The following is a 13,480-nucleotide window of genomic DNA, read 5'->3' on the forward strand; positions in this document are numbered from 1 at the left end:
ATAGTTTTTATATTACTATGTCTACATTATTCTCTTATATTGTCCATATTTAATGCTGGTCTCTAGACTTTATCCTTGCACTATTGGACTTATTTGCACTATCACCATGACACACACTCTCATAGAGCACCTTACCATGCAGACTGAATCACTGTAACTGCAAGCCTCTCATGCTTATACATCCCGTAGTACATTCATGTGGATTTTTTATTTAGTATCTTTTCTTTTCTTGTCCATATTGTTCATGTGGATTATTGTGTTATTGTGTACATGTGTTATTTTATCATCCTGTTTATAATATATGTGTATGTTGTGTGTGATGTCTTTAAGCTACTGGGACCTTGAATTTCCCCTTGGGGATCAATAAAGTATCTATCCATCCATCCATCCATCCATCCACCCACTCTAGATATCCTGATCCACTTCCATACCAGTTGGATGGCAGTACAGCACCAAATCGTTGTGTGCCAACCGACAAAAAAACCTCAAAGAAGAAAGAAGTGGAGGAAGGAAGGAAGGAAGGAAAGAAGGAAGGAAAGAAGGAAGGAAGGAAGGAAGGAGTAGTAGAGAGCACCGACAGAAGTTATACACTCAGTTGCTCGGTAGAAAAACGTTGACTTGATTTCAAACTGTTGATCCATCCGACCGGTGAGATCTGTTCACCGAGTCCCCGCACTACAAACTCCCGGACCGCTTCATATCGACTCCTCCTCCTGACTGGCTCATTCAGTAAGTGCACAACAAACTTATTTATTTTACTTGAAGGTTTCTTTTATTTTGGCTGCATGTAATAACTGAATTAGACATTGTTTACATTTGTAAACGGAACAGTTTTAATTTATTTTTATTTTCTTTGTGGACAGTTTAATCAGTCCTTCCAGAAAAATGCGGAGTTTTTTTGTGATTGTTGCGGACAAAAAATCCTTGATTATGTGGCACGTTTTCTTAAAAAATGCGATGGAATATGCAGGATATTTATGCAATTTTATGCGATGAAATTGTGGGAACTTGCAAAAATTGAGGGAACTTGCAAAAACTGCGGTTTGATGAAAAAGAGAAGAAAAAGTGATTCCCCCAACACCCTGCTTTTTTAAACTTAATTTCCAAAAATAGTTTACAGATATTCAGTCATTACAATAAGATACAAAAATATATACAAATAATATAATATTAAAGTAAAAATAAAAGCAATAGCTAGTCTAAACAGAGGGAAATAAAAGATACAAAAGAGACAGACTTTTAAAAATCGTTAATAATATAGACAGCAGGAGCACTTAAACAAAGACTTTTCAGATAATATCAGATATTAACATAGCTTTCTTATTGGATACCAACTTAAGAGACTCAAAGTACAAGCATACTTACATACAAATTCAACCTCCCAACACCCAGCTTTTCGATGATGTTCACGTCGCGTAATTAAGTCACTTCATAACGTTCCCATGGCAACAGGGGGAAATGGCGTGAAGTAAACGCAACATTTTTTCAACTTTCTGCTAAAATATATGTGACTTTTTTGCAACGAAAATGCGGAGATTATTAAATCATGCAAGCACCGCATATTTTGCGCAGAAATCAGCAATTTATGCGGCGAAAGTGCGGCATATTTGAAAAAATGCGCCCCCCGCATGTATATGCGGACTTTGGCTGATTATGCACATTGACATATATATAATGGACCAATAGACCCCGTTGCTCTGGACGGAGACCAGTGAAGGCTATTAGAAGCACTTTTCCGGTGATCTCTTGCCTTACTGCGCAGCCTCCAACTGAGAGAGACAACGTAAATATGACGTGAGCAACCTGTCTGAAAGTTGTAAGTCTTCTGGTAGCTGTGCCAAGAGAAATCTCAATCATTCCCAATCTTACAGAGATGTAAAGCGTAGCTATATGTAAGGAGATAACATAGGCACAGGCTAATTATTGCTAACTAACATGTTAGTTAACATTAGTAATTAAACCTAAACAGCTAACGTAAGTCGAAACTGCCTGCGAGCTTCTCCTGTATTGTCACCATTGACATATATATAATGGACCAATAGATCCCGTTGCTCTGGACGGAGACCAGTGAAGGCTATTAGAAGCACTTTTCCGGTGATGGCCAGCTTTACTGCGCAGCCTCCAACTGAGAGAGACCGCGTAAATGTGACGTGAGCAACCTGTCTGAAAGTGTGAAGTCTTCTGGTAGCTGTGCCGAGAGAAATCTCAATCATTCCCAATCTTACAGAGACGGAGAGCGTAGGTATATGTAAGGAGATAACATAAGCACATGCTAATTATTGCTAACTAACATGCTAGTTAACATTAGTAATTAAACCTAAACAGCTAATGTAAGTCGAAACTGCCTGCGAGCTTCTCCTGTACTATATGGTAATTCCTCTACTGTGCGACAGTAAGTCACTTGGTTATGACACAATCGTTAGCCTATTTTTACAAAAACATCTGCTACGGAGCCATAACGTGAGGTACAAGGTAATGGAGCCTTTTATACATTGTTGTGTTTCTTTAGAACTAAACAATGGACAAATCGAGTCTTTAAACGCTTCGGATGTAAAGTTATTCTCAGTCAAGTGACGTAAAAAAAAAATGGCGGTCAGCGGAATGCTAACAGGAGGTGATGGCCAGTTAGCAACAAAATGGCGCCATGATGGCTCGAGTTCTGAAGCGAAGCTTACCCCCTTGACTGTCACTACCCAAAATGAGTAGAGTGCAGCTTTGAGTTGCGCATGCTCAGATTTAAACGGTTTACGGCATAACGTGTCATACCCGATGTTAGCCGAGTCAGACCGGCTTTGGTCGAGTGCAAATGTGAGTTGCGCATGGTCAGATTTAAACTGTTTACGGCATAACGTGTCTTACTGAAATTTGTGAAATCTGTAAAATAATAAACTTTTCTCTTTACATACAATAACAGAAGATGGAAATCAACTCAAAGCTGCACTCTACTCATTTTGGGTAGTGACAGTACTATACGGTAATTCCTCTACTGTGCGACAGTAAGTCACTTGGTTATGACACAATCGTTAGCCTATTTTTACAAAAACGTCTGCTACGGAGCCATAACGTGAGATACAAGGTAATGGAGCCTTTTATACATTGTCGTGTTTCTTTAGAACTAAACAACGGACAAGTACAGTCTTTAAACATTTCTGTCATATTCGCTGTCAAAGTGGCGCCAAAATGTATGCTAGTCAGTAAGGGTTGACGAGGATCTCGTTTAACAAGATCTCGCGAGATCTCGCGTGACGAGATTTCCGTCGAGGTGAAAAGAGTGAAAGAGTGACAGACAAGACGAACACAATATGTAAACATTGTAAGTAAGAAATGCGTACTACTACTTCTACTGCACCCGCGAGTTGCGGGTGCAGTAGTGGTAAGAGCTGTGGTGATGTAAGTGTTTTTGCATAGTGCTCGTGTTAGCCGGCGGTATACGGCATTTTTTCTTACAATGTTTACATATTGTGTTCGTCTTGTCTGTCACTCTTTCGCCGTTTATTATTTCCGCGGGGAAAACCAAAATGTTGCCACACAAATGATTTAAAAGTGGCAGGGGATTTTCAATAGTAATTCCACGCTCCATCACGCTGACATCACATCGCCACCGCGGACAACTTTTCACCGCGACGGAAAATCTCGTCTCGTTCTCCATGAACCCAATCTCGTGATGTGTTTCGCTCCGTGGAGTCGAAAGCGTCTCGTCACACCCCAGCTTGTAACCTTGGTTCTCTGAGTAAAGACTATTTTTCCCAGTCATATTTCTTAACTGAAGTTTTCTTTAAATTAGTGTTAAAATCGCGCCTCGCTTCCGTGACCCCAATTCGGTCTCGTCTTGTCGTGGAGCGAGTGTCCCCGTCACACCCCTACTAGTCAGTGGAATGCTAACGGGAGGTGATCTCTTTGTAGCGTCAAAATGGCGCCATAGGAGGTTCGAGTTCTGAAGCGAAGCTTACCCCCTTGATTATGCATTACATTATGCGATCGCATAATCGCGTTTTTCTGGAGGGACCGTTTAATTGACATTAGTGTTGCATTGCCAGACCCACAGATATGTAGCCCCAGTAGGCTACCACATTAGCTGCTAGTGTTCATTGGAGCGATACGTCGATGCGGCCGCCATTTTGGTACGGACATGCCGCCCCTCCTAATGCATGTTTGTCTACAGGCAGGAGGTCAATCCGCAATTAATAATATAATAACATAATTTATCGCTGAATTTCCAACCGATTTTTAAGCAGTCTGCTTTGCTACAAATACCAGACATGCATATATGATACAGGATACTTTGTCAAATAAAAAATGTGGGGTTTCAAAACAAATAACATATATTGTGTAGCAGTATGCAGCTTTAAGCCTAATTTGATTAAAAGGGTGAGTTATAAAATACAATTACCCCCAGTTATAAAGGGGGGAATTAGCTATAGAGACCCAACCTGTTCTTTGTACCAGGCTGTACATGTGTTTATTTATTCTGTAAAGTTCCGACATAGGAGTACAAGGAGTCTAACATAGGAGTCTCTGGGAAATGACTGACCTCAAACAGCCACGCAAAGTACTGCAGTACAGCCGCAGAGCTGCTGCTTCAATAACACACACGACAATTTATTTAAAAATTTAATTTTATTGCTAAAATTACATTTTAGCATCTTACTGAGATATTACTCACTACTGACTAGGGATGTCACGAGAACCGATACTTGCGATAGCTTCCGGTTCTAAAATGACAAAACACCGATGATGCCCATTTTTTTTGAAGGACCGTAGACACCGCTAACGATGATGCCAGTGTTGGCAGCATTGTCGCTGCGCCTCTTCCGGAGGAGCTTAGCTATTTGTTTACGCTAGTAACTTCTAGCTAGGAATTTGCAGGCTAAGTGACTGAGAGTACTTGGTGTGATAATGTAATGTTAATATTGCATGTTATGGCATGTTCATTTGTGGAATATGCAGTGAACATAGCCAAAGTTACATCACAGTAACTGTAACGTTAACTACCCGCAAATTAAAACCTGCAAACGTTAGTCCAGTGCATAACAACAATCGTTAGTTGCTGAACAGAAATCGGTGTCAGATGGAGTGTCCTACAAGTAGCCTACTGTAAGGTTGAGGATGGCCTTATGCACTGTTTGCACTGCTCTATTCCAGTAGATAAATTTATATACATTTATTTTTTTTTTTATTAATATAGGCTATTTATCAGGCAGGTGCCTTGCACTGTCAGTCTTCTGGGTTAAAATGGAATTACAGGTTGTTGTTGTTGCACTGTCTCAGATTTAGTTCAAACCTTGAAGAATGTGTCCCAAAACCAAGGCCTGTAAAATATTTCTGTTCAAATCCTATCTATATCCATCCATCTATATCTGAACCATTACAAGTTTGTACGGCATGTCCTAAATTTGGAAAAGTGTGAAAAGACTGAAATTAAGGGTAGCATAAACTTTGAGCAAAATCAAAGAGGGTGCACCAACTGTTTTCCTGGATTGTGACCCAGAATGACCCAGCTGCATGTCATTTGGCTCAGACCCCCCCACTCAGTGCTCCTCTCCATAGCTGTCTTGCTGTATGTTGTGTTAGGAACCATGAAGAGGAGGTGATAATTCAGGGTTAGTGAAGTGAACCTGTCGAGTGATTTTGTTTGAGGTAATTGTTTTTACATTGACTCAGGAAGGGTAGATGGCAAGCAAAGTCTACATTTTGAAAAATAAAACTTTTGTTTTGCTTAAATATCTGATCCTTCTGCTATTACGAAACACAATTGTGGCTGTTTATAGCATTATGTCTTTTAATGTGACAAAAACACTAAATAATAATTTTGACTATGTATTGGTATATATTTTACGGTGGTGTAAGGTGCTGGAAAAAGCGTTAAAATGGACCTTGAAAGTGCTTGAAAAGTGCTTGAATTTGACCTTGGAAAAGGTGTACGAACCCTGTAAAAAACGGCATGTTCACTGCAAACTCACGGTCCTCTCTTTCCGATTTACAGTCCCCCCCCTCTCTTGGCTTCAAATAACTCACCGTTGTCGGCCACGACCCACTTTACTGGCTGTGTCTCAATTGTTTTTGCGAGTAACCAACTTGGGTACTCTAGCTATATAATTCAGTGTGAGTACACAAATGTTGAAATTACATAAAATGCCTGTCACTTGTAGCTGTGATAAATTAGCCTGAAGCTAATGCTTAGCTACCTGTTCAGGAGGAAATTATTAAATATTAAATATTCACCCGGGGTTTGTAACGTCTCTGGTCACGCAACTGTTAGAAACACTGTTGTTGTTTTTGTACAGTACCTTTTGAAAATATGCCTGGAAGTCTGGAATGTGTCTGAGGACACTAGTTGTTGCACTATGACCATTAATTGCACATGGTTATGTTGGTTTTGACTATTGCACATGTTTTGTCTGTCTTGTTATGACATTTAGATTTTTTTCAAATATTTTAATAAAGAAGTTCCATGTTTCAAGTTAAAGTACATGAAATCTTAGAAAATCCTTTTATTTTTTTTTTACCGTGGTATCGAAATCAGCATCGAGAACCGTGTTATTTTACTGGTATTGGCACCGACTACTGAATTTTTGGTATTGGGACACCCCTACTACTGACATAAAAATACTTTACATGACAGGTTAGCTTAATTTAGTATCAGTAACGGAGGATTAACATTACCTCTTGTGATATTACATTCAACATGTTACATTACAATTACAATATTGTAAAATAACTTTTTAATCTGTGAAATGTCTTTCCATGTTACTTAGTTTGATCTGTCATTAGAGCTGCAAAGATTAATCAATTAGTTGTCAACATTTAAATGAATCGCCAACTATTTTGATAATCGATGAGTTGGTTTTAGTAAAAATTCTTTGATTCCAGCTTCTTAAATGTGAATATTTTCTAGTTTCTTCTCTCCGCCGTGACAGTAAACTGAATATTTTTGAGTGGCGGACAAAACAAGACATTACAGGACGTAATCTTGGGCTTTTGGGAAACACTGATCCACATTTTTCACAATTTTGACATTTTATAGACCAAACAACTATTAATTAATCGAGAAAATAATCAACAGATTAATTGACTATGAAAATAATTGTTAGTTGCAGCCCTACATATTTTTCCCATGAACATCCAAAAGTCGCACAAAAGTCTGTCTTTTTCTATGAGTCTGTATGGTCAAGTGGGTCAGATGTCCGTCCCAAACTGGTGGCGGCACAGACACATCTCACACAACCAAAGGCAGTATCTACGTGTTTATATCTATGATGCCAGACCTATCTCCACAGCGCCGCCAAGGAAGGTCTGTCAACAGGAGCATACACTCCTGCATAGGAAAAAAAAATGGTCAGGGGTTGTTCACATTTCTTTAAACCAATCACAATCCTATTTGGCGGGGCAAATCTCCAGTTGCAAAGACGGTGAACTTGTTTTGGTGGAACATTTGCACCCCGCTGAAGAAAACGCAACATACAATTTTTAAATTAACTGTTGACACAATACAGTAACGTGAGCTATTTAAATTAGCTGATAAATGGTTAATCTCATTGGCTCTTACCAGTGTATCTCCGTGTGTACTTCGTCCACAGCAATCCCACCAATCAGTCCCAAAACGCGTAATCACAAAGAAAGCAGAAGGTGAGGCACATCTGGCGGCACCAGAACTATCCTGTAAATGAGCCGTCGTTGATCCAGACTAAATATACATCATCTGAGCGGTTTTAGTTTATTTGCATCCTTGGAGAGATTTGATTTAAAAGGTACAATATGTAATATTTCTGCATTAAAATGTCAAGGACCATACCCATGTTGTTATATTGTTACAGGAACAAAAACTCAGCCAGCACAAACTCCAGTCACGGGTGCTAACAACGCTAACAGCAGTAACAGGAAGTTTAATGATCCGCCTGGGAACAGATCATTTCAGGCTCTAGCAGCCATCCATTTCGTTATGTCTCTGTTACCTGTGTGCAGAAAATCTCCCACTGCCAAAATTCTCCCCCCTTCGCATTTAGCTGTCCTTGACATACACTACTGGTCAAAAGTTTGGGGTCACTTAGAAATTTTCATTCCACTCCATTATAGACAGAATGCCAGCTGAGATTGATTCGCTTGTCTTGGTTTGGAGCCTGTGTGCGTTGCACGGTTCGTCAGTACGCTGTTAATGGTCACTAACCACTTACTGCCATAGTGCCCACTTTCAACACCTATGTTAAAACGCAACACATAGCAGCTGATGGGACGAACACATCACGTTGGTCTTGCTGCTCCCTAATTTCAAAACAGACTCTAATGGCGTCTTGTTCTGGATACGATCTCGTATTTTACGAAAATGCTTCACTGAAACGTGTTTCTGAATACATTTTAAGCGAGAAATAGGCCATGCCGTTGCTGAATCGGTCTGTTTTTTTGATCAACAAAAGTCAGTTTAAAAGATTTGTCAGATTTTGAGATGCGGCGAGCCGACCGCTCCTCAAGTGGAATGTGGAGTGCTGCAGGTCACGTAACGTGTAGAAATGGCAAGTGGGAGAGATAAGGAAGGCTGCCCGGAGTTGGAGGATGTGCCAGCGTCATATAAGTCTGGTGTGTGGGAACATTTTGGATTTCATGTTACCTATGATGACATCGCAAATAAAACAATAGATAGAACTGCCACTGTGTGCAAGCATTGTGCAACATGCATTCAATATGCTAATTGTAGGTACAGTATATATCATATGCTGAACTGTATTTCTGGAGTGTTAAAGATTAAAAGAAAAAATAACAAGAACCGTACATAACCGTGATACGAACCGAACCGTGCCACCTCTAATATATATATGTATGTGTGTGTGTGTGTGTGTGTGTGTGTGTGTGTGTGTGTGTATATATATATATATATATGTATATATATATATATTAGGGGTGGTACGGTTCACAAAACCCACGGTTCGGTTTGTATCACGGTTTTAGGGTCACGGTTTTCGGTTACGTAACGGTTCTTGTTATTTTTCTTTTAATCTTTAACACTCCAGAATATACTTCAGCATATGATATACAGCTAAAATTAGCATATCGAATGCATGTTGCACAAAACATGCACACAGTGGCAGTTCTATATATTGTTTTATTTCATCATAGGTAACGTGAAATCCAAAATGTTCCCACACACCAGACTATAAACGGCTGGCGCATCCTCCAGCTCTGGGCAGCCTCTCTCCCACTGGACATTTCTGCAGGTGATGACGTGACCTGCAGCGCGCCCCACTCCACTCTGAGGAGCGGTCGGCTCGGTGTCTCTCAAAATCTGACGAAAATCTTTTAAACTGACCTTTGTCGATCTGAAATGAAGACAGATTCAGCAACTGCACGGCCTATTTCTCGCTTTTCAGAAACACGTTTCGGTGAACTATTTTAGTACAATATGAGATCGTATTCTGAACGAGCCGCCATGACAGTCTGTTTTGAAATTAGGGACCAGCCAGAACCATGTGACGCAATCGTCCACATCAGCTGCCATGGGTTGCGTTTGTCACGCCCATCCCGCTCGTCATTTCCAGTAAGTGTTTTAACATAGGTGTATAAAGTGGGCACTACGGCAGTAAGAGGTTAGTGCAGCTTAACAGTGTACTGACGAACCGTTCGGTACACACATGCTCCGAACCGAGACTAGCGAACCGAGCGGTCTGGGTGTTTTTTCATGAACCGTACCACCCCTAATATATATATATATATATATATATATATATACAAACAAACAAACAAACACAGAGTGCAGGCCAAAAGTTTGGACACACCTTCTCATTCAATGTGTTTCCTTTATTTTCATGACTATTTACATTGTAGATTCTCACTGAAGGCATCAAAACTATGAATGAACACATATGGAATTATGTACTTAACAAAAAAGTGTGAAATAACTGAAAACATGTCTTATATTCTAGTTTCTTCAAAGTAGCCACCCTTTGCTCTGATTACTGCTTTGCACACTCTTGGCATTCTCTTGATGAGCTTCAAGAGGTAGTCACCTGAAATGGTTTTCCAACAGTCTTGAAGGAGTTCCCAGAGGTGCTTAGCACTTGTTGGCTCTTTTGCCTTCACTCTGCGGTCCAGCTCACCCCAAACCATCTCGATTGGGTTCAGGTCCGGTGACTGTGGAGGCCAGGTCATCTGGCGCAGCACTCCATCACTCTCCTTCTTGGTCAAATAGCCCTTACACAGCCTGGATGTGTGTTTGGGGTCATTGTCCTGTTGAAAAATAAATGATGGTCCAACTAAACGCAAACCGGATGGGATGGCATGTCGCTGCAGGATGCTGTGGTAGCCATGCTGGTCCAGTATGCCTTCAATTTTGAATAAATCCCCAACAGTGTCACCAGCAAAGCACCCCCACACCATCACACCTCCTCCTCCATGCTTCACAGTGGGAACCAGGCATGTAGAATCTATCCGTTCACCTTTTCTGCGTCGCACAAAGACACGGCGGTTGGAACCAAAGATCTCAAATTTGGACTCATCAGACCAAAGCACAGATTTCCACTGGTCTAATGTCCATTCCTTGTGTTTCTTGGCCCAAACAAATCTCTTCTGCTTGTTGCCTCTCCTTAGCAGTGGTTTCCTAGCAGCTACTTGACCATGAAGGCCTGATTCGTGCAGTCTCCTCTTAACAGTTGTTCTAGAGATGTGTCTGCTGCTAGAACTCTGTGTGGCATTCATCTGGTCTCTAATCTGAGCTGCTGTTAACTTGTGATTTCTGAGGCTGATGACTCGGATGATCTCAGCAGCAGAGGTGACTCTTGGTCTTCCTTTCCTGGGGCGGTCCTCATGTGAGCCAGTTTCGTTGTAGCGCTTGATGGTTTTTGCGACTGCACTTGGGGACACATTTAAAGTTTTCGCAATTTTCCTGACTGACTGACTAATGATGGCCACTCGTTTCTCTTTACTTAGCTGATTGGTTCTTGCCATAATATGAATTCTAACAGTTGTCCAAAAAGGCTGTCGGCTGTGTATCAACCTGACTTCTGCACAACACAACTGATGGTCCCGACTCCATTAATAAGGGAAAAAATCCCACTAATTAACCCTGACAAGGCACACCTGTGAAGTGAAAACCATTTCAGGTGACTACCTCATGAAGCTCATTGAGAGAACACCAAGGGTTTGCAGCGCTATCAAAAAAGCAAAGGGTGGCTACTTTGAGGAATCTAAAATATAAGACATTTATTATTATTAAGTACATAATTCCATATATGTTCATTCATAGTTTTGATGCCTTCAGTGAGAGTCTCTACAATGTAAATAGTCATAAAAATAAAGAACGCATTGAATGACGTGTGTCCAAACTTTTGGCCTGTACTGTGTGTGTGTGTGTGTATGTGTATGTATATGTATATGTATATGTATATATATATATATTTTTTTTTTTTTTTTTCTAAAAATAAAAATGGCATGAAATGGAATTGAACTTTTAACCAAAGAAATAAATTAAAAAAGGACACAAATCTAAATGTCGCACCATGACTGACTGTACTTTCTGTCTGCTGTGTTTTCAGCTTCACTCCAGAGACCAGATGGCTTCCAGATCAGAGGAGGATCTCTGCTGTCCGGTCTGTCATGATGTCTTTAAAAATCCTGTTCTTCTGACATGTAGCCACAGCTTCTGTAAAGACTGTCTGCAGAGCTGGTGGAGACAGAAACAAGCTCCAGAGTGTCCAGTCTGTAAGACGACATCCTCAAATTCAAATCCACCTTGTAATCTGGCGTTGAGGAACCTGTGTGAGGCCTTCTTACTGGAGAGAGATCAGAGAGCTTCAGAGGCTCTCTGCAGTCTGCACTCTGAGAAACTCAAACTCTTCTGTCTGGACCATCAGCAGCCAGTGTGTCTCATCTGCAGAGATTCAGAAACACACTCAAAACACAGAATCAGACCCATCGATGAAGCTGCACGACAACCCAGGAAGGAGCTTCAGGAAACTCTGGAGCCCTTAAAGGAGAAGGTAAAGGGTTTTGAACAAGTTAAAGTGAAGTTTGATCAGACAGCAAAACATATAAAGCTCAAGGCGCGACACACAAAGTCGAGGATTAAGGAGCAGTTCAAGAAGCTTCACCAGTTTCTAGAAGAGGAAGAGGAGGCCAGGTTGGCTGCACTGAGGGAGGAAGAGGAGCACAAGAGTCAGAGGATGAAGGAGAAGATGGAGGCTCTGAGCAGAGAGATAGCAGCTCTTTCAGACAAAGTCAGAGCCACAGAGGAGCAGCTGAGAGCTGAAGACGTCTCATTCCTGATCAACTACAAGGCTGCAGTGGAAAGAGTCCAGCAGCGCCCCCTGCTGGATGATCCACAGCTGCTCCCAGGAGCTCTGATAGACGAGGCCAAACACCTGGGCAACCTGAGCTTCAACATCTGGAACAAGATGAAGGACATGGTCTCCTACACTCCTGTGATTCTGGACCCAAACACTGCTGGTCCATATATCTTCCTGTCTAAAGATCTGACCAGTGTGAGACTTGGAGGAAAGAGACAGCAGCTTCCTGATAATCCAGAGAGGTTTGATAAAAACTGCTCTGTCCTGGGCTCTGAGGGCTTTAACTCTGGGACTCACAGCTGGGATGTCGAGGTTGGAGACAGTACAGGCTGGATACTGGGTGTGTCAGCAGACTCTGCCCAGAGGAAGGGAAGAGTGGTGACTGGAGTTTTGGTAATATTGTTCCATGAAGGTAAATACGCAGTGGGATCACCACCAGCTCCACCCACTTATCTTGTAATGCAGAAGCAGCTCCAGAGGATCAGAGTGACTCTGGACTGGAACAGAGGAAAGCTGTCGTTCTCTGATGCTGATGCTAACACACACATTCACACCATCACACACACTTTCACTGAGAAGATGTTTCCATACATTTTAAATGCTGATAAAGTGAAAATATCACCTGTAAATGTGTGTGTGACAGTGGAACAGAGCAGTTAAGAGGATTATATTCATTCTGTTTTTCTTAAAGAGAAAAGTCACCGGATTTAACATTTTAATCTGCACCTATCCTTCTGCTGTCTCATTATTACAAAGAGTTGTTTAGTTTTCTTTCAATAGTTTTTAATTTACAATACAGAGTTTTTATGTAAATCTAACCTATTGGTTGGTTTGATCTTTTTCTTTTTTTTTCAAGTTTTATTAAGCCCAGTTCAGACCAAAGATTCGCGACGAGATGAGTTGAAACTTCTTGCAATGAGTCGGTCTGCAGCGTTCTGAAACCTGACAGTTAACACCAATGAGACGAAACGGTGTATCATCTCCATGACAACGCCTCATTAGTCTTCCTTTCTAACTTCTGACTTTTAGGCTGTTTTTGTAGCTGGATATATCACTTGTTTCGTCTAAATATGAATGTGGATCATGTTAGTGATAGTGAGATGCTTGCTACAGTTACATTTCTAGTGATGAATCGGCGAAAAACATGTTTTTATTTCTCCAATTCACTGCTTTCTTCTAACGCTGCTGGGCTCACTCTCTCTCTTCAGTCA

At 41.0% G+C, this 13,480-nt stretch overlaps 1 protein-coding gene across 1 annotated transcript; it reads left to right on the top strand.

The window, feature by feature from the left end:
- The first annotated feature begins 595 nt into the window (after window positions 1–595).
- Window positions 596–12,959, top strand: LOC120557014 (nuclear factor 7, brain-like). The gene is made up of 2 exons (XM_039797010.1): window positions 596–729; window positions 11,520–12,959. The coding sequence occupies exon 2, from the start codon at window positions 11,538–11,540 to the stop codon at window positions 12,927–12,929; it is 1,392 nt and encodes a 463-aa protein (XP_039652944.1). The 5' UTR covers window positions 596–729; window positions 11,520–11,537; the 3' UTR covers window positions 12,930–12,959.
- The last annotated feature ends 521 nt before the right edge of the window (window positions 12,960–13,480 follow it).

This window comes from Perca fluviatilis, chromosome 4, assembly GCF_010015445.1.
Source record: "Perca fluviatilis chromosome 4, GENO_Pfluv_1.0, whole genome shotgun sequence".
NCBI lineage: Eukaryota > Metazoa > Chordata > Actinopteri > Perciformes > Percidae > Perca > Perca fluviatilis.

Coding starts and splice junctions, on each gene's coding strand:
- LOC120557014 (XM_039797010.1), top strand. CDS start 11,538: ATGGCTTCCAGATCAGAGGAGGATCTCTGCTGTCCGGTCTGTCATGAT.